This window comes from Alnus glutinosa, chromosome 8 (assembly GCF_958979055.1).
Source record: "Alnus glutinosa chromosome 8, dhAlnGlut1.1, whole genome shotgun sequence".
NCBI classification, from domain to species: Eukaryota; Viridiplantae; Streptophyta; class Magnoliopsida; order Fagales; family Betulaceae; genus Alnus; species Alnus glutinosa.
The window spans coordinates 8,380,279-8,407,607 of record NC_084893.1 but is presented as its reverse complement, the minus strand read 5'-3'; the positions used below and the strand labels follow the sequence as shown (position 1 = coordinate 8,407,607).

Sequence of the window (27,329 nt, the reverse complement as noted above, 5' to 3'; positions counted from 1 at the left end):
GAAAGATCTGAATCGGATAAGCTAAAAAATGAATAATATTGTGTCGTTAAGTGGGTCGTTACACAAAAAAAGAGACTATAATATTAGGAGCAGCCTTGATCATTTTGGTTGACACTTGGTCGCTTGTGTTTCTTTCTTATGCTTTTCATTGGTTGGAGTTACGTGCATATATATGTAACTCCGCTTTCGTACGTTGCCAGGTCAAATAGCAAGACAACGTTTGTTTGTGGAAAAATTACACGCTTTCTTCATCTCAATGACAAAGGTTACTTTTATTTTATTTTATTATTTTATTATTTTTTCTTACAATATAAAAAATTATGCAATGAAACAACTTGACAAAATTCAGACGGCTTTTAAATTTGGAGGTAAAATGTTAGGATTATTGAGACTATAGTAAAAAGTAAAGGGAAAATAGAGAGAAATAGAACACATAATTTACGTAGTTTGGCAGTATGTTTAAGTTCACAAATCGATTGGTTAATTTCACTGTTAAAAAAAAAAAAAAAAAAAAAAAGGGATCTAACACTATATATATTGTCGTTAGTCATGAATAGAAAAAAAAAAAAAAAAAAATTGTCTTTAGTTAAAACCCTAATCTTGTACATTAAAATTCTCAATATATCTTTACCATGCTACGGAGGGCTAGAAACCAATATTACTTTAGATTATGAGCCACCATCTCTAACATTAAATTTATATATAATCTCATAGTAATGGATTTCAAGACTTTTGCAAACCCCAAGAGTCAAGTATAGCTCCAATTGATGATAATTAAGCAGGTTAAGTTTGATTTATTCACCATGGATCTATGGTTAAGCAGTAACTCTTATGTTAGATTATATTAAAATAAATAAATAAAATATTTATTTTGGGTATTTTAAATAATTATGAAATATATTTTATATCTAACAGTAGTATGTTCATTTAATTGAAAGATTTATGTCTTTCAAGTCAATCCAAAATTTTGTAGAGAAAACCTAAATTTTGAAAGTGTATAAATAAAAGTTTGTCCCACGTTAATTAATTAAATACAAAGATGTCAACTAGTTTATAAGGTATTTTCCTCACTTGATATTATATTGAATGATGGAGAAAATGTTGGAAATAATTTTTGGATGGTGCACAAAATTCTTGTTAAAATAAAATAATACCAATCTAAAAATTAAAAATTAAATAAATAATTGTTAAATAAGTAATTGGTTGAAAATATTTTTGTTGATACTAGACCATATTAATCCGAAATAATAATAATAAAAAAATAAATACAGTATAAGAGATTAAAATTAAAGTAAGGAAAGATCTCACAATGCTATAAAATTACGCAAGATCGTTGTCTTTAAATGTTGATTCGTGCTTCCCGGAATATATAACTCGGTGTGATCGGATATCTTAGCACGCAACCTCCCAGGATTAGACTATAACGTCTATCTTTGTTAATGACATACTTCCAACAACGAAGATTAAATAAAATAACCCTTTAATCAAAGTGGATGGGGGACTTTAGAATAATTTTTCTTGTAGAAAAGCTAATAGTATAACAAATAGCTTTATGGCTTAAAGCTAAATTCACATTGGAATATATGAGTGCACACTGAAAAATATGTTAGAGGTTTTAGCCAAAGAAAAAGTTTTCGAATGCATTGGGAACTCAATTTATAGAGACGGTCAAACAATGTAAACACTACAGATTTTTATTTTAAGGCTCATGAATGACAAACGATCATAACTTTTTTTTTTTTTTTGAACAAATAGAACCATTTCTTTCATTGATAGAAAAGACGACCTTACAAAGAAGATCTAGGGAGAGAAACGTTCCCAACAAAGCAAGTTACAAATTATAGGAGGAGTTTCAGTCCAAGTACAATCAACAAATTGAATAGCAACCTCCTTTGCCAAAAGATGTGCCACCCCATTAGCCTCCCTTTTACAGTGAGCAAACCTGGACGAGTTGAAAACCATTTGCATATGCTTAATACTGTCTACGTAGTGCTCAGTAGAATTTAGGAGGGGAGAAGCCAAATTGATATATTGAATAAGCTGTAAAGAGTCCCCTTCAAATACAACATTCGAGAAACCTTCGGTGATAGCAAACTGAATAGCATGGATTGCAGATATGGCCTCTGCCATTTTTGGCTCCACCATGGTTTGTTGGAAGGTATACTTAGCTCCTAAGAAATTCCCCATCCAATCCCGAGCTATGCAACCCAGTCCAATGAACCCCATATTTATATTTAAAATGGCATCCCAGTTAATCTTGACACAACCTGAGGGAGGAGGCAACCAAGAATTAGTTATCCCTTCTGCAACCCGATCAGGTGGTCTAGAGACATTGTTACATCGTTTAAACTCCTCCAAGGCTTTTGTTGTCTCAAAGAAAACATCATTCAGATGCTTGAACTTGCCCTCAAAAACCAAAGAGTTCCTTCTATGCCATATATTCCGTGCCACCATTGCTAGAAGAGCCAAGTTATCAGGACTCAACCTGGGCAAGAAAACCTCAACCAGCAAATCAAAAGATCCCATTCTAGTATGACACTTCTTAAAAATGCTTTCCTTACAACCTTATACGTCCTGCGCACTAGGACACTCCCATAGGGCATGAATAATAGTTTCCTCCTCCCTTTCACAGCATGGGAAGAAATTAGATTCCACAACTTTTTGCTTAAAAAGATTAAGCCTTGTTGGAAGGAGATTGTGACATGCTCTCTGTTAGTATTTTGGCCTTATTCTGTGTTTGGACAAAATCACTTATGTGTAATGATGCGGCAAACATGGATTCCACTTTTCAGAGTGAAGTCAGAAGAATTTCAAAGTTCCCTGTTAGCCGTCTGGACGCCCATCTGTCTACTGTTCCATCCTTCCGGACGACGTGTCATTCCGTCCGGACATCAGACAGACAAGCATCATCTGTCCGGACGACGTGCTTCTTCCGTCCGGACACCTACATCGTATCGAGAAGCTTCTGTGCCAGCTTCCTCCGTCCGGACGTTTCAGCAGCACGTCAAGACGTCTATTAGTTCTCGAACGGTTCACTGATTCTTTCCAAGTTTCAAGAAAGGGAAGATCAATCAACCGTCCGGACGATGTGGTATCTCGTCCGGACGCGTATCTCCGTAAGGCAAGAATCGCAATTCAAAATGAACCGTCCGGACATCTGACAGCTGTGGTCCGGACGCTGGTGCATCGTATATGGTAACTGCCGATTCGACTTCAACCGTCTGGACGCACGCGCATTAGATATGGAAATTGCGTGTTGAAGTTTAGCCGTCCGGACGCTCCTGCCCCATGGTCCGGACGCGCGAAGCCTGTTATGGAAATTACTTGCAGCGGACGTGCGTCCGTTCGGACGATCGAGCCATCCCGTCCGGACGATGTTCTTATATAGGAAAGATTTCTCCGCGAAAATTTCGGAAAATCCTGTCGCACAGTTGTCCGTCCGGACGGCCATGGTTCACCGTCCGAACGACTCCCAGGCAAATTTTGCCTGACGCCCATTCTGACCCCCAGCCTATAAATAGGGGCCCTTGGGCACTTAGAGCCGCAAGAATTCGGTGTGAATTCCATTAGAGCTCAGAGACGTGATATCTCCTCTGAAGCCGTTTTTCAAATGTGTTGTGCTGTAAACCGAAGTCTATCTTAGAGGTCGGCTCTAAGGTAAAGAGTTCCATTGAAGACCCCTTCAGGTAGGTGAACCTGGTTGGGAAGCGTTTGTGTTGGGTTACACGTCAGAGATCAAGGTACGACCACTGCATCGATACATGTTAGTGTTACTATCTTGTATCTAGCTTTGTCTTCTGAATAGTGGAATTCCTGGGTTTATCTGCCTCGGAGTGGTTTTTCTCTTAACTGAGTTTCCACTTCGTCAACAAAAATCTCTGTGTCATTTACTTTCCGCTTTGCTTTAATTTTTGTTGACACTTATGCACACACTTTACTTTTAGAAGTCATTTCAATTTTTCACTCCCCACATGAAAACCTTCAATGGATTTGGGACCCTGAGAGTCCAAATAACCTTCCATATATCACTATTATTAGCAGGGGAAGAACGCTCACCAAGGGTACACTGCTGGAGTGCCTTCCTGAGATGATAGGCGCTACAAACAGAGAACGAGCCATATTTAGTCCCTTGCCAGACCAAACAGTAAGGAGGGAAAGTTGGGCAGATAGGGATTTTGGAGATGACATCTGCCTCTTCTGTTGAAAAAGTGGACCGAAGCAAAGCAACATTCCAGCCCCCAATCCTTCTGTCCATCAAAGAATCCACAGTAGAATCAGAAGTAAAGGAGTCACCCATCATGGGGGATTGAACCATAAAAGAAGTAGGCTTTGGAATCCACCTATCCCCCCATATTTTAATAATGTGCCCGTCCCCCACCCTCCATATCAGCCCTTGATGTAGTAAATCCTTTGCAGCATAGATACTACGCCAAGCAAAAGAAGGCCTAGAGCCGAGAGATGAGTCCAAGAAAGATGAATTTGGATAATACTTGGCCTTAAGTATCCGGGCAATTAAGGAATCGGGATTCTTCATCAACCGCCACCCCTGCTTAGCAAGAAGGGCCTTACTGAAAAGAGTTAAATCCTGAAACCCTAGACCCCCCCTTTGCTTTTGACAATCCCATCTTCTCCCAACTCATCCAGTGAATTTTGGAATCATGTGCTATGTGTCCCCACCAAAACTTTTGCATCATGCGGTTCATATCTTTGCAAAGAGTGATTGGTAGAAGAAAAACACTCATGCTATAGGTCGGGATAGCTTGGACAACTGCTTTCAACATGATCTCCTTTCCAGCCTGCGACAAAAACTTCACCTTCCAACTGTTCAATCGCTTCCATACTCTATCCTTAATTCCATTAAAAGACTGAATTTTTGATATACCAACAAGAGTTGGCAACCCAAGATAAGAATCAATCCTTATAGCTTCTGTCAGTCCCGAAATATTAAGGATTTCCATCCTTCTGTCCATAGTTCTGTTGCGACTGAAAAAAAAAAAAAAAGGAAGTCTTTTGGAGGTTCAATTTCTACCCAGTTCCAGCTTCATAAACACCTAGAATCCGCAAAACCCTACGCCATTCCACCTTATTTGCCTGGCAAAAAATAAGGCTATCATCAGCAAAGAATAGGTAGCTAAGTTTTGGACCCCTCTTAGAGGTGGGTAGTCCCGAAATTACCCTTGTGTTCTTTGCATGAAAAAGCAATGAGCTGAGAGCCTCAGCACAAATCAGAAATAAATAGGGTGAAATAGGGTCACCCTGCCTTTTTCCTCTTTATGGTGCAAACTTCCCCATAGGGCTCCCATTGATCACAACAGAATAAGACACCGACCGAATGCATGCCATGATCCAATTTACCCACTTTCCATCAAAGCCGAGTCTCCTCATAGCTGATTCCAGGAAAGCCCACTCGACCCAATCATATGCCTTGCTCATGCCTAACTTAATCCCCATAAAACCCACCTTGCTCCACATGCTAGTTTGCATAGAATGCATGGTCTCGTAGGCTGCTAAAATGTTGTTCGTGATGAGTCGCCTACGGAGAAAGGCACTATGTGTACTAGATATAATATTAGGCAAGACTACCTTGAGCCTATTAGCAAGAATCTTAGAAATAATTTTGTAAACAACATTACAGAGACTTATGGGCCGAAAGTCAGTCACACAAACCGGATTACAGGTTTTGGGGATTAAAGCAATATTTGTAGCATTTATCTCACTGTCCAGGGAACCAGTTTCAAAAAAATGGAAAATGGCCTCACATACCTCTTTGTGCACAATACTCCAGTTCTGTTGGTAGGGGCAAGCTGGAAACCAGTCTGGACAAGGGGCTTTGAGAGGGACTATCTAGTTGAGTGTCGTGCAAATCTCATCCGCTGAAACCACTGCAATCAACCATTCATTCATCTGAGGTGTAACCCTCCTAGCAAGATGCCGAATACATGGCTTTATATCAATATCAGCCCTTGCCGTGAACAACTCTTGGAAGTAGTTGACAAAAGCCCCTTGAACCTCCACTTGAGAAGTACATAGCCTCCCATGCATGTCCACAATTTGTTGGATGGTTTTTTTCTTGCTGCACTGATTTCCACAAGCATGAAAGAATTTTGTATTTTTGTCCCCCAACCTCAACCAGTCTTCCTTAGCCCTCTGCCTCCATTTTAAATCCTCTTGCTCCAAAAGAACATTCAGCTCTTCTTTAAGAGGAGTCTCTGCCTCTACCAAATTCGGGTCTGCAAGTTGCTAGAGAAGTTGCAATTCCCCTAACTTTTCTTGAATTTGAGCCTTTCCTTTGTTGCTTGATTTCTGAGCCCAATGTTGGAGAGTTTTTTGGCAAGCCTGAAGCTTCTTTTGAACTACCCCCCATTTATTGCTAGAATTATCCTTTACCCTCCACACCTTTTTAACCATATCATGGTGATTCGGGTATTTAGTCCGGCTAGCTTCATAATGAAAAGACCGTGATTTATTCCACCTCACTTCTCGGTTATGAGAGGAAGAGACCAAGATAGGACTATGGTCTGAAGAAAAGCACCGAGATAGTACAGACACCTCCACCACATTGAACAGCAAGCACCAATATGAATTAGCCACAGCCCTATCCAAACGTTCTAGCGTCCTACCATTAGACTAGTTAAAAAGAGGTCCTCTGAATCCCAAATCTGAAAGATGACAATCCTCCAGCGCCATTTGGAAATCCCGAATCTGTTTCTGAGGTCGAACTGTTGTACTAGAAGTTTCAGCTCCTGAGGTAATTTCGTTGAAATTATCTAAACAAAGCCACGGAATCGGCAACATACTGGCCAAACACTGTAACAAAGACCATGCTTTGTGACGTTTTGCAACTACAGGATGCCCGTAGAATCCCATAAACTTCCAAGGAATACCTGAGCTTCCCATATTGATAACAACATTTATGTGCCTTCTACTGTAATTTTGGATAGAAACCTGCCATTCCGACTGTCAAAGCAGAATAAGGCCTCCACTATGGCCCTTGCTGTCCACCATGAAAGAATTATCAAAACCAAGTTTTGCCTTAAAAAAAGAAGCTTTATTCTGAATTAACTTAGTTTCCATCAGGAAAACCAAATCGAGTTTCTTGTTTTTCACTAGATGGCGAATGCCTCGAACTATCCGGGGGTTCCCAAGCCCCCTGCAGTTCCAACTTAGGCAATTCATTGCTGAGAGCGGGGATGTTCAACAGCCTCCACCCTATCTCCTCTAAAGAGACATAACTGATCCACTGCCTGCTTCTTAGGATGGGTAGGACGCTCATCATCCTCCCCATCCAAACTAACCGATTTTCGCTTACCTAAACCTCTAGAAGATATAAAATCTGAATCTTCAGAACCTCTTCCCCCGTCATGCTTGTCACTCTGTGCCACAATTGGTAGAGAAGGAGGAGTAACAGTTTTCAGTGTCTTCCACAAGGCATTAAGCCCGACAACCGCTGAGAAAGAGTATTTATCTGTGGTAATAGCCTTGCCACCTGTATTACCATTTTCTACTCTACCTATGGGAACTACATGTGGAATCATGTCCCACTCCAGCTGTACTCCACCTGGTAGAACAAGTTCCCATCGCCCCACCTTAATGCTGGGTGAAATACCATTTCTACCCCCCTTATCTATTTTAGGAAAGAAATCACCCCCACTTTTTGAAAAGTTGACTACATTCTTCCTTTGGAAATGGCAGTTCTAGCGACAGTTTTTTCCCTGCATCATGGACGTAACGGCTCTTTTCAAAACATGTAGATTTTTGTCTTCAATGCTCTCCTGCGATCTTTGCTCAGCTGCCAAATTGGGCTTAGGAGGTTTAGGGTTCCGATCAGTGCCGCCACCACGCCTACGTTCACCGTCACCTTCTCCATCGTTACTGGCCTCAGCTGAGTGACCACACAAAGGACCATCCTCGGCAGCGGGAAGATCAAACTTCATCCCCTGATACTTCATTGCCAGCTCTTCATCTACTGACCCCTCCTGAAACATCCCTTCCGGTGGTAGAGGTTTAGACCCCTTCTTCCTTTCATTTAAATCCGGGCCCCATGAAACATCATCAGCACGGAGCCATGAACCCCATGCTGGAGCACCCTTAGTATGAGATTGTTGAGTTGATATCCTCATTGAGCACCCTTTAGGGCCATGAAGAATACGTCCACACTTATAGCAGAACGTGGGAAGTTTCACATATTTAAATGGAACCCAACAAGACTTCCCTGTGAGTAACAGAGCCCGTCCTCGATCAAGTGGTTGATAAAGATTAATAGCCACCCGGATACGCAGACTTCTGCCCCATCCCACATCATCCTCAGCAATAGCTACCTCCTCCACAGTACCTATGGACTCCCCAATTTTCCGGCCCACACCTCGGTTCATGCATGCTAAAGGCATATCATGAATCTGGATCCAAATAGGTGTAAATGAGAAATCCATTTGTGAAGGTGGTGTTTTGCCATCAAATTCATTTAAGACTAACAATGTGCGGTCATAGGACCATGGACGACCCTTCAATACCCTTCGGAGGTCCTCTTCATCAGAGAATTCAAACAACCAAAGGTTGTCTTGAATCTCTTTAAAGAATATATTTCCCTTGATACGCTTCTTTGTTAATCTTCTTTGCTTAACCAAGCCTTCCCAACAAGCATTTCCTTCCTTTGGATCGTAGCTCCTCAATATCGTCATCAGAGATCGCAATACCTCTCTGTTCTCCCAAAGTTAGAGGACAAGCCCCACTAGAATTCCCAGATTTCTCAGCCATGACCTTTTCCCCGAGAATGAACGAGAAGTATGGGAATGAGATCGCTAGGACTGGTTCAACTCTAAGCTTCCCGTTGGAGAGAGGAAACCAGAGAGCCGGACATTTGCAATGATCATAACTATTAAACGTTACAAATCAAAAGTAATCCATGCACTGGTCATGTTTGTCTAGTGCTAGACATTCTTTTCACAATCAATTCATGCTTGGGTCATAGATGTATAACTGGTTGAATAATGAATATTCAACCAAATATTCTTCTTTATATTTAGAGCATGATTGACAAAAGCTTAGGACTTGTTTGAGTGTGCGATTTTTTTTAAAATATTTAAAATTACGAATTCTAAGAGAATTTGTTTTTTGAAATTATGTTTTGACCTAAAACAAAATTAAAAATAGTTGGATAAAATTTGAGTAGGATTTGAATTCTAAAAAACAGTATTTGAAAAACTTTTGTCACCCAAACATGCCCTTAATTTTTAAACTTTTACTAAAAAGTGCTTTTTTGTCATTTTTAGAGTAAAAAAGTCAAAAAGTATTTTCAGAGTTGTTTTTACCAAACAAGCTAGCTTTTTATTTGGCATAGCTCCCTAACGCAATTCCAAACATACTCTTATTGTTTAAAGGAATGTTATAGCTCATTTTAATGTCTTTCTGGTGTCTATCTGGATTGACATAAATGTAATAAAAAATTTACATCTATGTCATTTTAGATGACATGGATACAATTTTTTTAATTATATTTATATCATTCCAGAATGACATTTAAAAGAACTCTAGCATTCCTTATTTGTTTATGCTGACACTTTTGACTTTATTTGGTCTGTAAGCTACGTGAGAAAGCCAGGTTGATATTATGTTACAAAGCTTACAGGTACGTTTGATATTTATTTTATTGTTTGGTTGATTTTTATTTATGAGAATAGTTATTCTACAGGAATGACTATTCCTCAAAATTAAAAAGGAGATGAATATTTATTCCTTTTATGAGGGAATAAGACATCAATCCCTGTTGGGAAAAAATATCTCCCATAAAAGATAAGGTGAGGCCCTGTAAGATTTTACAGGGATAGTGGGGGGCCCTATGAAAGAGGAGAGAACCAGATTAAGATCCTTTCAAATTCAAACACGTGATTGTGAGAGACTACTTATGGAACCCACCTAACCAAATAAGTGGTTGGATATCCCAATTTTTATTTGGTGGTCTCTTATAATTACTTGCCCGAATTATCTTAAATTTGGGTAGATAATTTGAGAAGATCCTGATCCGAGAGAACCAGGCAGAGAGGGGATCTTCTCTCTCTCTCTCAAGTATACAGCCCTCAATCTCAATATTCTGAGATGAAAGACTACAACAAACCACTATACAAAGTTACAAGCCAGAACTTCAATACACCGAAAACAAAGGGACAACAAATCTATACAACAGCAAACCAACTCAACAAGTAGAGCCCTAAACAGAGCAAACCTCCACCTAACCATCTGATGCAGAAAAAGAACCAACACCAGCAACAACATTGCATAAACCCATCTGCAAAACCAGAACCAAACAACCCAATTCCAAAACCACCACAAGCCACTGAAGCATGAGGCAAGATGCAGATTCAGAAAAACAGCAACTCTGCTCCAAAAACAAACAGCACCAGCAACAAAGCAGAAATAACCTTCTGCAGGACTTTAGCTCAAACAAATCAAAAGTCACAGACCAGAATATTATGAGAAATGCCCCAATTATTGCATATAGCCACAGTTTTTTCATTCACCTGAAATTTCCTCTCGCCCACAATACAGGTCCTGAATTCCCTACAGATTCTCTGCAAAGTTCTGTCCTCAGATAGAGCTTGGTTACCAAATTTTAAGTCATTTCTATACCTCCAAAGGTTATACACAGAAGAGCCCCACACAAGCTTGCAAACAACCGCTTTCAAGCTCTTGCCCTTCACTCCTTCAACCCTTTACTAAGGATCTCATCCCCAGCCAATAGGAACTGAATTCTGAAAATACCTTAGCATACTAAAACTACATTAAAAGAACAAGTGATCACTACATTCAATGCAACTCCTACAAATCAAACATTGTGTTTCACCTTTAGCCCCCATTTTAATAATCTATCTCCAGTTGAAAGGTACTCTTTAACTGCCAACCATAAGAAAAAAAAAAAAACATGCTTTGGGATAGCCATGAGAAACCAAATCAACTTATCCCAATCAACTCTAAGTTGCTTCACCTAATAGCTTTCCAAGTATCCTTACTTGAATATCCCATTTAACATCCGGGAGTTTGCTTTGAATGGCAACCAAATTCTAAGACCTTGCCGGCAACCAATGCCAATCACCTCCCCGAATGACACTAGACAACAAGGCATCAACTTTACTCCTCAAATCATGTATTACACGATAGGCATAGAGATCAAAAAGGACACAATTCGGATACCAAGAGCCCAACCAAAGAAAAATATGTCTGCCATCCCCAACCACGCATTTCATTAAGTGCTTAGCAGCTAATACAAGCCACCCAAAGTGACCCTGATTTAGTGAAAAGAGTCCAAATGTGTTTTAGAATAGATTCCCAATTCCAATACTCTAGGCTCTTCAACCTTAACCCACCCTCCCTCTTAGGAACACAAATAGATTCCTAAGAAACCTTTGCCTTAGCAAAACACTCACCACCTTCTTTTGTAAGATGAAGATGTTTAGTTAATAGATTTGAATACTATAAAGAACTGACTATAAAAACTGTAATCTACCATCAAAGGAGATATGCTTAAGCATCCAAGAGTTGATTTGGCTTGAAATTTTCTTCAGCAGAGCTTCACAATACAAAGATGACAGTTTATTGGAAATCAAGGGGACACCCAGGTATCATCTCACTGGGAGTTTACCCTCCTTCATTACCAAACATTCCAGCAACATCTCCTTACTTCTTAAAGAAATGTCAGAACAGAAAATTGTGCTTTTAAAGGGTTGGCTCACAAACTTGATAACTCCGCTAACTTCATCAAGACTTTATTAATTCTCTCAACTAAATGTATATTGGCCGAAGAAAAAAGCAGCACATCATCCGCAAAGCAATGGTGTGTCAACTTCACTGCAGCACACTTAGGATGAAACTGATACTCCGAGCCCTCCAAGGCAGCCTCCTCAATTAATTTGGACAAAACCTCCATGTCTATGACAGATCCTTTAAAAGTAATAAGGAGATGAAAGGTATTTACAGAAGGGCAAAACAATACCACGAGGAAGTCATCTCAGCAGGGATAAAAACAAAAAGAAGAAAAAAAAAATATAAAGAAAATATATTTATCCACCTTCAAGCTTTTAATGCCACATGATCACTTCCCACTTAGCCAAATTACAAGCCTTATAATTTATTGATGAGCATACACATACAAACCTTTGATTCCTTACATTTCCTGGAATCTGTCTTTGAGGTTTGCATGTTTTCAAGAGAATCTGCCATGCTCCTTAAACCATGTTTCCAATTCAAGGTAATCACTGTCCACCAAATTAGGTCTGTCCATTATCTCCTTCAAGCCCATTTTAAGTGCTAAAAATCAAACTAGGCAAGTGGTCTCTAACTTCAAGGTGGATGCCATATCCTGCTACAAGTCACTCTCATGACCATTTCACAGGATTTCTTATGGAAAATTATCCACATTGATCTTGCAACAAGACAATAAGAACCATCCAAAATGCAATTTTTGCTAAGAAAGCAATTATGCCTAGGCAAAGGTGCAAATTAAACTGAAAAAACAAGAATACTAATACCAGTATTGCCACAATGCACGCAGTACTGGTAAAGCATAGAACAATATCAGTTTCCCTCTCCGTTCTTAGACTCGACCAGTTATTCTGATAGAGACACATTTTAATTTATGCCACAATGACTAAAAACAAAACCAAAAACTTTAAGGACAACAAAACAAAGAGTAGCGTAAAAACTAATATCAGCATAAGCAGCATCCAAGTATGAAACATTGATCTCCACAGACACTGCGGTTGCTGGAGGTCCAAAAGTGTAAATCACAGCTGACCCCACTAAATCCACCAGCGTTGCCGTTACTCCACCATGGAAGAAATCACCGGTGTTCTTGATACAATGCAATCAATGATCCGAAACGGTTTCAGAGAGAGAGGGAGAGAGGAAATTGGAAGCAATTTTCCTGCTTTCAAGAGCAGATATTGCTTGGGGTGAGCAAGAAAAGCACTACCAAGTTCCTCACCAGAAGTTACCCGCAAATGTCTACTTTCTATTCTTTTCCCGAGTTTTCTCATCATCAACCGAACGGAGGGCCATGATCTTTCTACTATCGTTCATCAAGTAAATAAAACAAGTGGGTTAGAGTTAACTTTCTGATTCAGAAAGAAACCCAGAACTAGACCCTCCATTTTCAGCAACCAAAGTTCAAATTTTGATGGATGTTTCACAAAAAGAATTGGGTTACCAAAAAATTCCTAAATTCAGAAAGAGACCCACAAATCAGAGTCTTGAAATTCCATTCCCTGTTGCTTAAAACTAAGGTTGTTTTCTCACACAATGAAATTGATCGGTGTCAAACAAACCAACGACTCCGCGGGTGTGTGCGCGATATAAAGAGAGATATATATCCGGAGAGATAGACCAATGGTTTTGAAGAAGAGGAAGAATAAGAAGAAGAATAAGAAGAAGAAGCAACCAGCCAGTGAACGAGCGGGGACTTTAAAGTAGCAATTGAGACGGCCGGGTTCGATGAGATTGAGACGAAGGCCTTTTATGGAGATGTGGGCCATGGAGGACTCGGCGACCAGTACCACTGTAGTAGGGTCAACTCACCTCAAGCAAGGGCAGGCCACCCATATCGGGGCATTAGTTGTTCCTTCCCCCAAAGTGAGAAGCCTTTTCAGAATCTCAACAAGCAAAGGCATTTCCACGGTTATCTTGAAGGAGTGTGATATGGGTCTTTGCCCTTTCGAAACAAACAAACATGTGATGTGGCAAAGCCAACGGCTGCAATGTCTTTTGAGGTCACATGTTCTGTCCTAACTGGCTTGTAAAGTGTAGGCCAGAAAAACTTAGCTGCATTTAGTTTCATTGTTTCTCTCCTCCCGTATACTTCTCTCACTATTGTTTCCTTTTCTTTCTTCTTGCACATGTTCTCTTTTTCTACTTAGTTTCACCACCAGAGTTTCCACTTGTTGCAGAACGTACAGCTGCATCATAATCACTTCTTAAGGTATGTTTGAAACTTTTTCATATTATTGTCCCCATTCCTTCTTTTCTTCCTTCATGTTTGATAAATTGGAATCACATTACATTGCATAAATAACATATTGACATGCATTAACTGAGAAGCAACCATGAATCATACTATATATCTTGAGGATCCTATGACAGATTTTCCACTTGTTTTGTTCTAATTTTCATTTCCATCAGTTCATACTTGTGAGTAAAGCTGGTTGCATTTTGTTTAAACATCATATTTTGATAATCTTTTACCTATCTTGTTCTTATTCTTTATCAATCAGTTGTATACTTCTATTGGTAGTGCAGATACATTAGGCGAGTGTTGAATTTACAACCTCAAACTTGACCTTGTTTTGACAAGGAGAGAAAGAATCACTTGAACTAGAGTTCACTGATGAATGAAGTTACTCATAATTCTTTGTTTTCTTATGAGTCTCAAGTAAGAAAAACCAAACTGGGGCCACATCACTCTGTATTGTTAAATTATTAATTAAATAATTAAATTTACCTTTTATTTCAAAAATTTAAGCTGATTGATAAGAGATGGTAAATTCATGTTGAATCATCATACAAATTTTGTTTTTCTAAAAGGTAAATGCTGCCCAATTAGGAGAAGAGAAAGGACACTAGTGTAAAGTTAGTCTCAACCAAAATCAAAAAAGGGCCACGATCATTAACCCATTTGCTGGTTCTTATCATGTGTATATATGTATATATATATATATATAGAGAGAGAGAGAGAGAGAGAGAGAGAGAGAGAGAGAGAGAGAGAATTTGCCAACAAGCCTAAGAGTGGTCCAATAAATCGAAAGAAACGAATGGCCTAGCAAAGCTTTAACACTTTTGGACTAGAAATCCCAAGCACATGCCACTAAAATCAACATAGGATAGGTTTCCCAAAAAACAAACAATATTATTCAACATAGGTTAGGTCGGAAAGATGGCTACCCTCATGCAAATTTTCCCTAATGCCTGTAAAAATTAGCCACTAGAGGAAACTTCAGAAAAATAAGGTCCATTGGTAGCAGAACAATGCCAAGTAATGTTGCAACATGTTAGGGGTGGGTGTCTATCGTACCTATTTCTAATTATTACAGTCGTGTATGCAATGACCAACTTTTAGTTTCTAAAGACATTGAAAGAATGGGTCACGCCAAACCTTCTTTTCAGTAATTGTTCACTAAGTCATTCTCTTTCTATTGCTTACGTACTTAAACTTGACTGGTGTGGTTCAGCTAACTGAAATCAGGATGGGGATTCAATGCAATGAGGTTGATATGAGATGTTTCCCTGGCAGAAAAGACTCCATCTGCTCAGGCTGATCAGGCACCTGTCTGAGCCGGTGGGGCTCAAACAACCTCCTTGAATCCTGATCCCATATGCAATAGACAATCTCATTGCAATGGATCCTAATCCCTGATATCATATAACATGTCAATGACATTCACAAGTCATTCACTTTCTATTTCTTATACGTACTTAAGCTTGATTGGTTTGGGTTAGCTAACTGAAACATATAATGAGGTTGATGAGAGAGGTTTCTCGGGCTCCACTTGTTCGGATAAGTGTCTGGGCAGCTCGATCTCAACTTGCTCAGGCTGCCTGGGCACCGGACTCAATAGATGGGCCTGAGGAGCCTCTCATATATATGGTTGCCCATTGTACATAAAATAGACAATCTTATTGCATTGGATCATAATTACTCATATCATATAGCATGTCAGTGACATTTACCCTTCGTCACCATGAACTTTCACCCCTTCATTGCCATGAACGCAACCAGGCCGGTTATGCTCGATCTCTAACTGAAAATTTTGCTTACAACATTTTTCTAAAAACAGAATGTTTATGCATTTGACTTCCAACATGCCACGAGCTATTGTTCATCTTAAAGTCAAGGATAATGTGGTAATTAGCTTCGAAAATGCTCTCTTTAACTGCTCTTGACTGGACTAAGTTAGGCCGGTCAAGTACTCATTCACAAACATACCTAATAAGATTTGGTAATTTAATAAATTTATAAATATTTCCACCATGCATGTTGTATTTGCTATCATCTTAAGATGTCAAACCCCTATTTATCTAAAAGATGTTTTCTGAATGAGAACACTTCCCAATTTATATTTTCTCTATTGCAGGTCAGAATCTGAATAAGTGGTGAGAAGCTTGTCAAATGAAATAAACATCCATGGAGAATTCGGGGAGCCATGGCACATCCGGTTGTAACCCCTTAACCACATTTGTACAAACAGATACAAATACTTTCCGAGAGGTCGTGCAGCGGCTAACAGGCCCATCAGAAGGCAATGCAACACAAGAAGGGGCAACAATGAAGGTCGTGGGTATAAAGAGAGCAACACCAAAACTCCATGAGAGAAGGCAATACTCTAGGCCTAGACTTGAGATAGTTAAACCCCCTGTCCAATTTAAACCTGCAGGCACATCAACCGACCTGCACCATAGCTTCTCCCCCACCACATCAGGGAACTCTGGTTTTCTCCCAAGCCCTACGACCCCTTCTACAATTTTCTCAAAGTTGTGCATCCTGGAAGAGGAAAAGAAAGGAGAATCAGCAATACCTGAATTGAATAGTCAAGAAGAAGAGAAAGCCATCAAAGAGAGGAGATTTTATTTGCATCCATCACCTCGATCCAGACCAGGATACAGTGAACCAGAGTTGCTTACCTTGTTCCCTCTAACATCTCCAAAAACAAGCGAGAAACCATGATTTTGAAAATGTAGCTGCACTTGTAATAACTTTCTTTCTGCATGTTCCAAACTGTTAGAGATAATGTCCCTAACAACAACAGTATAATTCAAACTCAAAGACATGATGATGTTATCTGAGATATTGGTGTCCATTGCAGTTTGAGTTGTACTATACGAAGACTAAGAGGTCTACTCTAATCATACTGCACATTTGAATTGTGAACTTCGATTGTATCTATCAGGATAGATTTTATGTAACTGAACAGTCCTAAATATTAATGAGTATACTCTCCTGTTTTGGTTTTCAAGCCAAGACACTTTCATATTCTTTCACAAACTACAGTACACCATGTCACCTTATAGAGAATACTTCTTGGCAAAAGCATAAATTTCTAGTCACCTCTTCTTTTTTTTGGGGGGTTCTTTTCTTTCATTACTAATTATCTTTTACTCTTGATTGATTTTTATTTTCCCAAAGTAATAGGCATAAAATGTTAGTGTTTGTTAAGGCATATATCACAAATTATGGTATATGTTATTTAAACTAACAATAGAATAAAAATTTGGGACCTCCAATGCAGATTTTGAGGAATTTGCTAGCCTTTAGATTTACCTTTGTAGATCAAGTGCACATAAAAATTGTTTGAGTATGCTTTCAACGTTGTGAACTTCCAATAAATGGAGTGGCAAGAACCGACATCGTATTCGGAATAAAGAAATAAAATGAAAATTTGAAGATGAAACAAGGCATACCTAACCTGCTAAGGGATGCAACCCAGGAGACAAAGCCAAGGAACTTTCAACAACATGACTTAGCATTCTCCATCTGATCCATGGGGATGCAGAGTGATCCCAGCTGATGGGCTCAAGCCAGACCGTCAAACACATTACACACATGCAGGGTTGATGACTTGAATAGCCAGAAAAGGATCCCATGCAATGTCGAATAAATTATAGATTCTCTAATTACATGGATTCATGCTGTTTTTTGTATTGAACGGTGTGAAAACTGCTGCTTATTAAAAATGCGACATATTACCAATGAGGATTGAGTACATTTTCATCAGGTTCTTGTGTTAAGTGAAGAAAAAAGGTTTTTTGGAAGGAAAGTTCTTTTTTTTTTTTTTTTTTTTTTTTCTGAATGTCTATGTAACATGCCACATTTTTAATAGATAGAATTTTGTCAAAACCGTTTGATGCAATGAACGGTTTGAATTTACATAATTTGAGAATCTATAATTTATTTAAAATTGTAGTAGATCATGAACCACCACTCATTTATAATTTATTTGGCCTCATAAACTTACATCACACGTCATACCCAACGGACCAAGATCCTCTCCAATTGCTTTCAACTGGAGAGGAGCCGGTCCTTTATATACAAGGGCAGTATTATAATTTTACATGGTATGAAATTACAATTCTGTCCTTTATACACATGGACCAGCTCCTCTCCAGTTGAAAGCAACTGGAGAGGATCCTGATGCATATCCAGCCATGTTCAATTACCATTTGTCTTAATTCCACCTCACGATAGGTCCTACAAGCACCCGGTTAGTAGTGTTCCCCAAACATTTGTTTTTCAATGGGCATCCTAGTCCAAAAAAGAAAAATATGCATCATTTTCCTGCCACCTTGAGCAAAGAGATCGGCTTGAACCGATGGATCTTCTCTATTGAATAGATCTTCAACCCTTTATTTATGTAACACTCCGTCCAAATAAGTGACTAGTATTTTACAAATCACAAATTTAAGCCCGCAAGAATAATGTGAACTTAAACTACATGAATGATATATATAAGGAAAGAGTCGTAGTTGTCATATTCGTTTTGTTTAACTTATTCAAATCATATTTCAGATATCCCCTATATTGATAAGCATAAGACCATTGGTCAGCCCTTTTCAAGCCAGGGAGCGTCTTGGGATAGTTCCGGCAGTGTTCCCATAAGAATGCTTGTATTTGTCTAGATTAAGCAAGCTTAATCTTTTATGATTAATCGTGAATTCTCTTTTCAAGAGTACTTCCTCTAGTTCTCATATGTCCACCCAGATCAATACTGTAAATAATGAAGAAATAAGTATAATGAATGTAGAAAGAAATCTTAAAGAATGGAATATCCCAAACATACCTACAAAGCAAATATACAAACTATCAACATTTTCAAATTTATCATTTTTATAAGACTACAATTAAAACAGTAGAAAAAAACCATATCTTTAAATAATGAGTATGAAAAAGTAAAACTATTTAGTAAAGAATCTATGTAAAAACATAGACAAAAGTATTTCTTTATGAGAAATGCTAGACATCCCAACATTTTTTTTCAAAATTTGGTCCAAACTTGATGTGTCACAATCATATGAGATTGTGGCACACTTCTCAAAATAATAGATCTCATGGGATTGTGACACATTAGGTTGGAACCAAATTCTAAAAAAAAGTATTTGGATGTCTAGCATTCCTCTTCCTTTATACATATCGGATAAGTACAAGTTGCCCTAAAATCTTTAACTAGACAAGGATTGAGGACAAGTGTTTTATTATGTTAATGTGATGAAAGACGTCTTGACTTTCAGGATTCATTATTAGGAATGGTAGAGTTATCTTTATATGAATGACCCATTTATTTAAATTGTCATCCAAATTATTCCTTATCATTATATGATCCGACATTACTACATGCTTTAGAATTAAATATTAAAATACATGGTTATAAGATAATGAAAGGAGCTCAAGCTTTAACATCACTTTATAGAGTATATTATAAGTTGATGAAAACAACCTTAGAGCCACAAGAATTAATTGAGAGCCCAAAATGACAACCCTTATTATTACAAACAAGTACAAGAAATTCTAGTATACAAATACCTAAACAAATAAATTAGAAAGACATTCGGTTACCTAATCAATAGTTATTAGAAAATTTAGTTCTATCACCAAAAGTTGAAAATAATGCTAGTAGCGATCTAAGTTATATTACACAAAAGACAAATGGAACTATAGGAATATCATTCCAGCCTTTCCAAAGATCTTTTTCCCAATTATCATAATCCTCTTCCTCGAGATTTTATCCCATGATAGAATGCAATATTTCTCCCCCTAGGCATAGTCTTAACAAATTAGAAGCTCACTTAGAAGGAATTAATAAAGGAAAAATGATTGATACACCATTTTACTCTATAGCCTCAGCCTTAGTCGCTAACAATAATAATCTTTCCTCACCAACACAATCCCAAATGGAACAAATCAGTTACTTTGAAAATCCAAGGGAAGATTCATAAGGATGTATGATTTCTCAAAATTTTGAAATCAATAAAGAAGAGCTAATGTATATATATATTACCGAAATATGATAAAAAAACGATATGATTTTTTAAAAACCTTTTTGCAACAAGAACAACTTATATTAGATCTAAATGGTACAATCATATGACAGAAGTAAAAGTAGATATATATTTTTTTTTCCCTTGGTTTGAAAGAACAAATAAGAAAATTAACACAATTCATAGAATCACAAAAAACTGGATCAAAAAATAAATAATGAAGTTATACACGAAGAAATTATTACCTCTCCTATTAAAAGAGCTAGACTTAATGACGAAAACAAAAATTCCAAAAACATAATACAACAAAATAATTATACTAATACTTAAACGTTATTGGCGAAAAATAAGATTGAATTACTTAGAATCTATTGGCTCCAACTCATGCTCAGTAGAAGGCTCAATGACTGGCTCAAGCTGAGGTGGGTCAATTGAGGTGGGTCAAGCTGAGGCTTTGACGGCTGAGGCTCAGGCATTGGAACCGGCTCAGGAGAGGGTTCAGAGGATGGTTCGGTCAACTCATCAAGCCCATGACCTGAAGACTGCAGGTTCGAATCTTGTCCCCGCCTAATCACTTGAGATGCTGGGGAAGCTAGCAACTGTGCCCTAACTCACTCATTTGAGTAATTTTTTAATTTTTCAAAGAAAGCCTGGCAGGTGGGAGGAAAAGAAGGGAAGATGATAGAACCATTTGTTGCTCTCCACGGCTTGGACTAATAGGTTTCATGTTACGTCAATTTGAACTTGCTTGATTTGTTCAATTGCGACCTTATAATGCAATCGCATTCTTTGCTCCAATTGCTGTTTTTGTTTTTGTTTATGTATTCTTGATTTATCCACTAGGTTAGTTTGGTTGGTTATTTGCACCTAGTTTTGGTGTAGCAGCTATATTTCGATTCATCCTCTTTTTCCAAGGGTTTCATAATTGGACATTGAACCCATTTCATATGATGGGGCTTGCCGGTGTATTGGGCGCATTGTAATTAAAAATATAGATAAATAATAAAGAAAAAATATTTATTCATGCCACACGAAATTCCCTCCAATTTACAATTCTCTTTGAAAAAGGATAATAAAGATTTATTAGATGAAATTTTCAAAAGAATAGAAAAGCTCGATATTACCAAAATCCCATCATCTTCAAAAGGACTTACTAAAGAAATTTCTACGTTACAAAGGAATAATGATATTTTTTCAGAAATCAAACCAGAAGAAAATGATTTAGAAATATGTTAACAAGCTACAATCACAATTTAAAAATATAAAGATAAACAAAATTATGAGAGGAAATAATTCTATTGGTGGAGGCCGAAAGGTTAGAAATAATTACGAAAGATATAGAAATACTTCATCCACAACTAGAAATTGGTATCCTAGACCCACACCCTCAAATATACAATTTGAAGAAAGAGAATTAGGAATTTGAGCTGCTTATACACCTGGCGCTTTATATGAATGGAACATTGATGGACTATCAGAATATGAGATTTTAAATGTATTACATAAAATGTTAAAATTGTTTCAAATGTTTATAAGACTACAAGAAGAACTGATCATGAAGCTGAAGTTATTCACAATCTCTCTCTCTCTCTCTCTCTCTCTCTCTCTCTCTCTCTCTCTCTCTCTCTCTCTCTCTCTCTCTCTCTCTCTCTCTCTCTCTCTCTCTCTCTCTCTCTCTCTCTCTCTCTCTCTCTCTCACATTTCACAAGGACCGTCTCTTTCAGAGCGCAAGTACTGTCTATCCACCTCCAGCCACTCTCTTCTTTGATCTAGAGGATAACATTTTGTAGGTAACTTTCACTTCTCTTCTCTCCCATTTTTTGATTCCCCCATTCGGTCAACCAACTTATGGGACTTATTTTGCAAAATTTATGAAATTTTTAGTTGCAGGTTTCTTTGAATGTGCTAGTATGGATGGAAACATCTTTGTCCATAAATTTCATTGTTTTTCGTCATGACCAAACGGAAACGTCATGAAATAAACGGTACTAACTGATTGACGACGTTTTATCATGAATAGTATCCTTTTTAAAACTTCGTTAAATGTCGGTTTCTTTGTAGTGAAGGCTTAACCCAATCTTTAATCTTTAGTTTTTATGCATGAATGTTACTATGATTTTTGTACTTAAGCATGAGTAGTTGTTTTCATCTGACATGAGTTAAAGTTGGCATTTTTATGAAATGAAAGTTGATTCTTGCTTGAAAAGTATGAACCCTAATGACAGATTTACTTTTAACGTTAAAACAGTATCAAAGCATCTATATTGCAGTCCTTTAAGACATTTTCCTTGGTTGATTAGCAATGTATTATATGATTATAAGAAAAAATGCTTGTACTTTTAATGTTTTTAAAGCAACGTATGAGGCCATGCTTGATTGAAACGTATGTGCATGATGTATAATGTATATTAGGACTTTTAAAATCATTAAGAGTCTCTGTTGAGCATGAGATTAGGTTTTGATAGATTAAATGAAGTAAATATAACTATTGGCAGGACATCGGTCACTCGACCCTCAAGGATCGATCAATTGATGAAATTAGAATATGTTGATTAGGGTTTCACGTGTAAGATTAGGATTTTTAGTATGTAATATGCTTAATATTAGAGTATGATTTGCATAGGCGTGAAGTTAATTTTTTAGGATGTTCGAGGTTGAAGATGAAGGAGGTAAGTAAATACTTACGGAATGGTTAAACTGTTTTTATCATGCAAAAATGTTATAACTGAGCACTCTTTTATGACATTTTTAGTTACTAAAGCACAATGCTTATATTTTATAAAATAAGGCTCATTGCATGACAAGTTTTGTGATAATTTACTTACTAATTCATGGACTTAAGCAGTTACTTTTCCACCTGTAAAACACCTTGGTGTTTTGCAGTTTAACCAGTTTTCAGGAAAGCAGATTTGAGCGATTTACAAGGTTAAAGATGCTAAGCGATAAGCTTGTGTAAGCAAGTTTGCATAGTATAGTTGAGACAATAATGTTTATTATGATAGATGAATTACTTCTCTTGGAAGCTCTTTGTTTATATTTGATGATATATGATATTATTGAGGCTACTTAGTTTCAGCTCAAATAATTGGTTTTTCTCTTTCCAGCTATATTTTACTTTGATAATTACTGTTAAAGGTAGTAATTTCAGCTAATTACAAGTTAATTAGTGTGGAGATGCGATGAGGAACACTCCAAGTTAAATTAATTTTAGAGAATTTAACACTCATTTCACAACGGTTGACATTGTATGTTCTAAATCGTTTTTTTTTTTTTTTTTTTTTTAAGTGATTGACATGAACCACTTAAAACACGTCATGTCAGTCGATATGAAATGAGAATGATAAATAAGCTAGTGTGAAGAGTAACTTTAATATGCTAAACATTATATATAGTATCAAACTATCTAAATAAAAAAAATCAACATGCATTTATAACGGTCTATGAATGATTGAATGACAAGTGATCTCACCAAAACCAGCTTTTTATTCAAAATATATAATTATAGATTCATTCTAACAGTATCTTATCTCACAAACCTTTTTATTTTTCATGCTATAACTTGTCGCGACTATATTAGGAGTTCGATTTACAATCACCATTACTTTTACAATTATATGTATATAAAAGACAGCAAAATGAAGCTGAAGGGGCAAGCTAGGGCAAGCTATGCACAAGCTGGAGCCTCAAAGTTAGGAATGACTATGAAGGCAATGGATAAAGGTGCAACATATATTGGAGTGTGCTCTTCACAAAAGATAGGGTCTAATCTTGGGAGTTCTCCATTGCTAACATTCAATGGATTTCCATTAAGAAGTGAGGTTTGGCTTCGAAGATTCCCATCTTCTGGACTTAAGTGGTACTCCTCTCTCATTAATGATTCTCCATTTGAACCAACTTTTGCCTTGAGACTACACATGAAAGGACTCTCTCCTCTCCTTTTCTCCTTTTCCTTCAACTTAATGTTCGTGTGGTTGTAGACATTGATTATGAAATTAGTTTGGTTGCTTAGATTAATCAACAGCAAAGTTACACCCACCTGCAGCAAGATAATGACAATAGCCATATTAATTAGTATAAAAAAATAAAAATAAATAAATAAAAAAGGACAAAAAAATCAGCATATGATAGAGCATTACTCTTCCTTTTGAACAATGAGCATAAGGGCGTAAATATGGTGAAGCATCAAGTCCATGAACTTCAAGAACTCTTTTTCCCATAAGTCGATGCCATAGAAGTGCACTATTCAGAAGAAGACATTGAACAAAAGCAAACATTGCTCAATTAGATAAGCCTGCTCCCCCTTTTGAAAAAGAAAAAAAGAAAAAGAAAAAAAAAAGCATCTTTAAACATTTGCTCTTGCCTGTAGTAATCAGGGTTGGGTTCCATTGTGGTTCTATTGAGGAGAGCATAGTTTGCACCAACCAAAGTCTGCCTGCAATATACCTTAGTGTTGTACTTGGCTGCCATTCCAAGCTGATCCAAGTACCTAAAATTCGAAGACAAGAAATAGAACATTTTGGAGTCATTAAGTTTTTGTTCCACAGATAAAATGAAAAAGAACAACAACAAACAGCCAATGAGGCAACTAACAGTACCAGAAGCTATTCACAAATCTGTCAGACACATGACGACCACCACCCTGAAAGGCACCACCAGATTCTCCAACCCATATAGAAGCCCAAGGACCATGCTCTTGAATCATCCCTTCAATATTTCTGAATGTGCCTAATATGCTGTTGCTCAAGTAAGAAGGATCTAGTATCTTACTTATGAGATTGGGATCATTACCTGCAATGGAGTAGACTGTATAAGCTAAAGGCACGTAAACGAAAAACCGTCACATCAGCATTGAAACATGGTTACACATATACCTGCTCCTAAATTGTAGATATGATGTGTCACAATATCGACTATGCCTGAACCTGAATCCTGAAGAAGCTGAGTATACCAGCTCTGGTCAAAGAACCCTCCAGGGGCTACAAGTTTAGGTTTGTAATTGGATTTGTAATTGGATTTTCTGTACAACTCATTCATATTTTTTTTAAGGTTGATCACATCTTTTGCATACTGTGCAGCTTCAACTCTTGCACCAATGCCACGTCCACTCAACTCATTACCTACAATAATGGGAACAACAAAGAGCTTAGTCCATTGTTACTGTTAAAATATAAATTAGATGATTCAATTTATCATTTTGTATTAGTTTAAGCTTTTGAGATAAGTGGTCATGATTTGACACGATATTAGAGTAAATGTCATGAGTTAGAACCTTGTCTATGTTATTTACCTTCCATTTCAATAAAATATTTCACATGTTGAGCCTCAGTTATTAAATAAGAGGAATAAGTGGTAATTTAACAACTACTTACCAAATTCCCATGAATCAATCTGGTATCCCTTTAAGATTGTATAGTTCATTAGAGCCTCAGTGTTACTAGGGTCCCAATCTCCTACCCAGAGTATACTTGTCTCCTGCTTCTTCCTCCCATAGAGAGCATTCAAGCCAAATGTCACGATTGCCCTGCAAACGCAAGATTCAAACTAAAATCACATGACTAGGAAGCATGCATGTACACTTTTTCGATATCACAGCAATTTCACAAGGCAAATAAGAGAGCAATATTTATTTATATGATAAGGGATCCATCAAAGGCAAGTCAACCATTTCGTGTAACCACTTCTGTCAGATAAACTTCGAACCCGTGCAAAGTATCCCCTCCACACGGATCAGGTAAGACCGCGTTAATAAGAGAGCATTTAACAAACAAATTGTATTCTCTTACCCTGTCTTATTGAAAAACTGGTTCAGCTCATCCCACCTCCACATGTATAAACATCCGGTTGTTAATCCAAACAATGAACCGTCTCTTGCTTGTTGAAATGGATGGCAAGGGTACCTTGGACTTCCTACGTTATAAATTACTTGGTCTTGTGGAGAACCTCCAATTCTAAGCCTCAAATTCCTGAAAGCTACTAATCCAACAACATTGAAAGAGAGCAATATTATGTTGTATATATTGATCCAAGTGTTCCAAAAGGATATGCTAATGATAAAGGACATAAGTAATCTTAGGGATCATCTTTGTATCCTCTTTTTATCTTTAAAAGTTGATGTGGAGGACAAAAAGATAGTCTATAGCATTACTCTAAAGGAATAGTGCTAGAATATTTATTGATATGATTTATTTTCTGTCAACTTAAGCTTTTGAAATAAGTAAGGGTTTAATATGGTCAAAGCGACCGGTCATGAATTCAAATTGATCTGACTTTACAGTTTACCCTTCATTTTAATAAGTGAGGCTTGGCACGTTAAATATTTAAATAAATATCTCACATATTGGATTTCACTTATTAAGAGCAAGTTTAAAACCACACATAAAAATGAATGTTAAAATATTTATTAAAATGAGTAAATTTATCATTTATTGTATAGTACTTATCCTTGTTCGTCCCCCTAAATGATACTAGAATGTCTGAATAGAATTGGTTTCTAAAGGATAATAAAGCAGACAAACCTTGGATTGCCTTGGCTAGTAGAGGATTAGACAGGTCCTGAAAAAATCAAAACCACATTAATTGAACAGGAGATTCAAATCATTTCAATGTCGTCCAGCATGCAATTTAAAGATTTTGTATCAATCGTGATCACCATTAAAACAATGATAATTAAGTGATTAAATTCATTATTTTCAAGAAATATATTTAAGTTTTTGGAACGAGTGATAACATTTCTTCGTGTTAGAACAAATATATATATAAACCATATTGTATAAATGTAGATGAGAGACGACATATATATATATATATATATATATATATATACACTCACCAAAGTTATGGCAGACGAATTTTGCAGCATACAATAGTTGTAACGACATGTATCACTAGGAAACCAATCAATTGTTGCACAAATGTAATTATCATCAGTTTCACCAATTGTTGCAGTGCCATTAACAACAATATTAGCAAAATTAATTTCTTGGGCCAACAATATTGCAGGGAGAGAAACCAGCTGGAGGAAAAAGAAGGTGATGATGAATCCCATTGTTGGATTGATGGCACGCAAATTCACTGCAACAAAAAAATGGAAAAAACAGTTGACTCACAATACATATTCTTATATCTATTGCAGTTACATGCCGTTGGAATAAATAAACAGTTAATTCACTGCAATAAACTTTGTTGTTTCAGTTTTTTGTTTTTTATTATTATTTTAAGCCAATAAAAGTGGTAACAAATTAGATACGTTTTTTGTAAAAAAGAAACCCCAGAACCCAATTAAGCTAATTGATTTTACAAGAAAAGAGGACACAAAATATGAA

General features: G+C 37.1%; 4 protein-coding genes across 4 annotated transcripts in view; 1 reads left to right on the top strand and 3 right to left on the bottom strand.

Annotated features, from left to right (window-relative positions):
* Window positions 1–1,800: 1,800 nt before the first annotated feature.
* On the bottom strand, window positions 1,801–2,526 carry LOC133876080 (uncharacterized). The gene has a single exon (XM_062314372.1). It carries the CDS (start codon window positions 2,524–2,526, stop codon window positions 1,801–1,803), a length of 726 nt encoding a protein of 241 aa, XP_062170356.1.
* A 9,534-nt stretch (window positions 2,527–12,060) lies between these two features.
* The window catches only part of LOC133876079 (uncharacterized), a 28,274-nt gene continuing 13,005 nt past the window's right edge, over window positions 12,061–27,329 (bottom strand). Inside the window, exon 2 of the mRNA XM_062314371.1 lies at window positions 12,061–12,840. Coding sequence (XP_062170355.1) covers window positions 12,619–12,840 — 222 coding nt within the window. The 3' untranslated portion in view covers window positions 12,061–12,618. The remainder of the gene's footprint in view (window positions 12,841–27,329) is intronic.
* LOC133875779 (VQ motif-containing protein 31-like) lies at window positions 13,398–16,960 on the top strand. Its single transcript, XM_062314013.1, has 2 exons — window positions 13,398–13,963; window positions 16,113–16,960. The coding sequence occupies exon 2, from the start codon at window positions 16,163–16,165 to the stop codon at window positions 16,700–16,702; it is 540 nt and encodes a 179-aa protein (XP_062169997.1). The 5' UTR covers window positions 13,398–13,963; window positions 16,113–16,162; the 3' UTR covers window positions 16,703–16,960.
* Window positions 23,672–27,052, bottom strand: LOC133875778 (heparanase-like protein 2). The gene is made up of 9 exons (XM_062314011.1): window positions 26,837–27,052; window positions 26,523–26,559; window positions 25,791–25,977; window positions 25,377–25,528; window positions 24,879–25,124; window positions 24,603–24,795; window positions 24,368–24,493; window positions 24,144–24,246; window positions 23,672–24,043 (listed from the first exon to the last, which is right to left on the bottom strand). The coding sequence occupies exons 1-9, from the start codon at window positions 27,050–27,052 to the stop codon at window positions 23,672–23,674; spliced, it is 1,632 nt and encodes a 543-aa protein (XP_062169995.1).